At 53.0% G+C, this 2500-nt stretch overlaps 1 protein-coding gene across 2 annotated transcripts in view; it reads right to left on the bottom strand.

Moving 5' to 3' along the window:
* The window catches only part of actn1 (actinin, alpha 1), a 21200-nt gene that overhangs the window by 16247 nt on the left and 2453 nt on the right, over nucleotides 1-2500 (bottom strand). The window contains exons 5-6 of one of the 2 annotated variants that reach the window (XM_047812993.1): nucleotides 802-884; nucleotides 640-721 (exon numbers count right to left, since the gene is read on the bottom strand). In XM_047812993.1, coding sequence (XP_047668949.1) covers nucleotides 640-721; nucleotides 802-884 — 165 coding nt within the window. The remainder of the gene's footprint in view (nucleotides 1-639; nucleotides 722-801; nucleotides 885-2500) is intronic. The other variant, XM_047812994.1, reaches the window with a different exon arrangement.

Raw genomic sequence — 2500 nt, forward strand, 5'->3', positions numbered from 1 at the left:
TAGAGAGATAGATAAATAGAGAGATACACATATATAAGAGATATATGATATAGATATAGAGAATACAATGTAGAGATATAAGAGAGAGAGAGAGAGAGATATTATAGACAGGACAGATAATATGATATATATATATAGACGAGTATATATAGAGAGAGAGAGCGCATCACATTCAGCTCTGTCTACATCTACTACTCTAACAGACCGTCACAGACACCACAGTGTCACTCAGAGGAGAGCTGATGGAGGAACCTGCGTGAGAACTAAACATCTAACTGCTAACATTTAATAACCCTGTAAAGTGGGAGAAAAGGTTTGGGAGTTAGAACAAATCTCAGCACATTCACTCAGAAGTTCTCAGAAGTTCTCAGAAGTTCTCAGAAGCTCCTTGATGAGTTCCGACTGTGACACACTGCTGTGTTCCTCTGGACGGATCTTCACACACACTTTACTGCTTTACTTTACTCCACATCTGTCCTTCTTCTGTTTGGAGTAACAGACTCATGACTGGTGTCCTGCTGCGCGATGGCGACGAAGCCGTAGCTCAGGCGATGGACCCCAAGCCGAGGCCCCTGACTAAGGCCCCTAACCCAAACTGCTGAGGTGTATAAATGTGAGATCCCATAAAACACGACTTACCTTCTGCATCCAGCATTTTAGGGATGTCGAGGTATTTCTCTGCCACATCAAACGCAGTGTTCAGGTTGGTCATAGGGTCATCCTGTAAAACACTTCCTGTTAGCACTGACTGACCTTTGACCCCTGGGTACAGTACACACAGAGTAACATAAAGCTCGTCACCTTGCGCAGTTTGCCGTAATCTATGAGCTCAGGACGATGGCGATGGATCAGAGCACAGAAGCCCAAACCGTCCTTCCAGCTGTGAGACACAAGGGTTTAGATCATGGTTCTGATTTAGGGAACGGCTAATGACCCTAATGACCCTAATGACCCTGATGACCCTGATGACCCTAATGACCCTGATGACCCTAATGACCCTGATGACCCTGATGACCCTAATGACCCTAATGACCCTAATGACCCTGATGACCCTAATGACCCTGATGACCCTGATGACCCTAATGACCCTGATGACCCTAATGACCCTGATGACCCTGATGACCCTAATGACCCTGATGACCCTGATGACCCTAATGACCCTAATGACCCTGATGACCCTAATGAGGCAGCTGTGAGTTAATAAACAAGTTATAAACATTTTTATTTCCATCTTTATAAACACTGACATTCTGAAAAAGAATTTAAACATTTTTTAACCCAAAGTTAAGTTTTTATCCAAGACACAACTTACAGTCTCACAACTACACACACACACACACACACGCACACACACACGCACACACACACACACACACACACACGCACACACACACGCACACACACCCAACATGGCACCCCTCACACGCCACTCACATCACCCCTCACACACACACACACACTGCACGCCCCACACACACTCTCACCACCCACTCCCTCCCCACACACACACCCACACTCCACCTCGCACACACACACACTGGACACACTCACACTACCTCCACACACCATGCCACTCATCCCCCACCGCTGCAACAACGAACGAGACCTCACTCTCTCACACATCACACACCCTCGCGCACCCTCACACACACACACCTCTCCGCACTCACAGCACTTCGCGCACTCCCACGACGGGCTCACCCACCGCGCTCTCTCACCTCGCCCCGCCTCACGACCACCCGCGTCTCTGCCCCACCTCTGTGGTCTCACTGCGCTCCCGGCCACCTCCGCACCACTCCCTCTCCGCTCTCGCGCCTCTCCGACTAGCATTCCCTCCCCTCACCCCTGCGTCGCCGTCGGTCCCCTCCTCTCCTCTCTCTCACACCGCCGGGACTGACGCCAGCGCTTCTTGCGGCCTCCCCGCGCCACGCACCTGCTCCCGCTCCCCTTCCGGGCGTCCTCCCTGCTCCCCTCCCCTGCATCCCCTCGCCCCTCTCTCTCATTCCGCTCCCTCACCTCCCCCACACCACACATCTCTCGGCACACCCTCCCATACTCCTCCTCATACGCGAGCGACATAGAGACAGCACATACTCACACACTCATACACACACACACCACTCCTCACACACATCACGCTCACCCAACATACACCACACAACACTCACATGCGCTCCTCCTCCACGCTCACACTCATCCCCCGCACTACCCTCTACATCCACCCACACACTCGCATCTCACCCGACAATGCATCTACCGCCACGCGCCCCGCACTCACACCACCCACCCACTCTCACCCCGCTCGTCACACGTCCGCCCTGACGCTCACACTCTCCCCGCCCCACTCTCCCGCGCTCTCCCACTCATCACACTATCTCTCGCGCGCTTCGCACCCTCCACACCCGCTCTCCCAGCCCGGACGCATCGCGTCATACCCACTCTCTCTCTCGCTCTGCTGCTCCTCGCTTCCTAGGGGTAAAACGACTCATCCCGGATCGGC

This window comes from Tachysurus fulvidraco, chromosome 4, assembly GCF_022655615.1.
Source record: "Tachysurus fulvidraco isolate hzauxx_2018 chromosome 4, HZAU_PFXX_2.0, whole genome shotgun sequence".
Taxonomy (NCBI): Eukaryota; Metazoa; Chordata; class Actinopteri; order Siluriformes; family Bagridae; genus Tachysurus; species Tachysurus fulvidraco.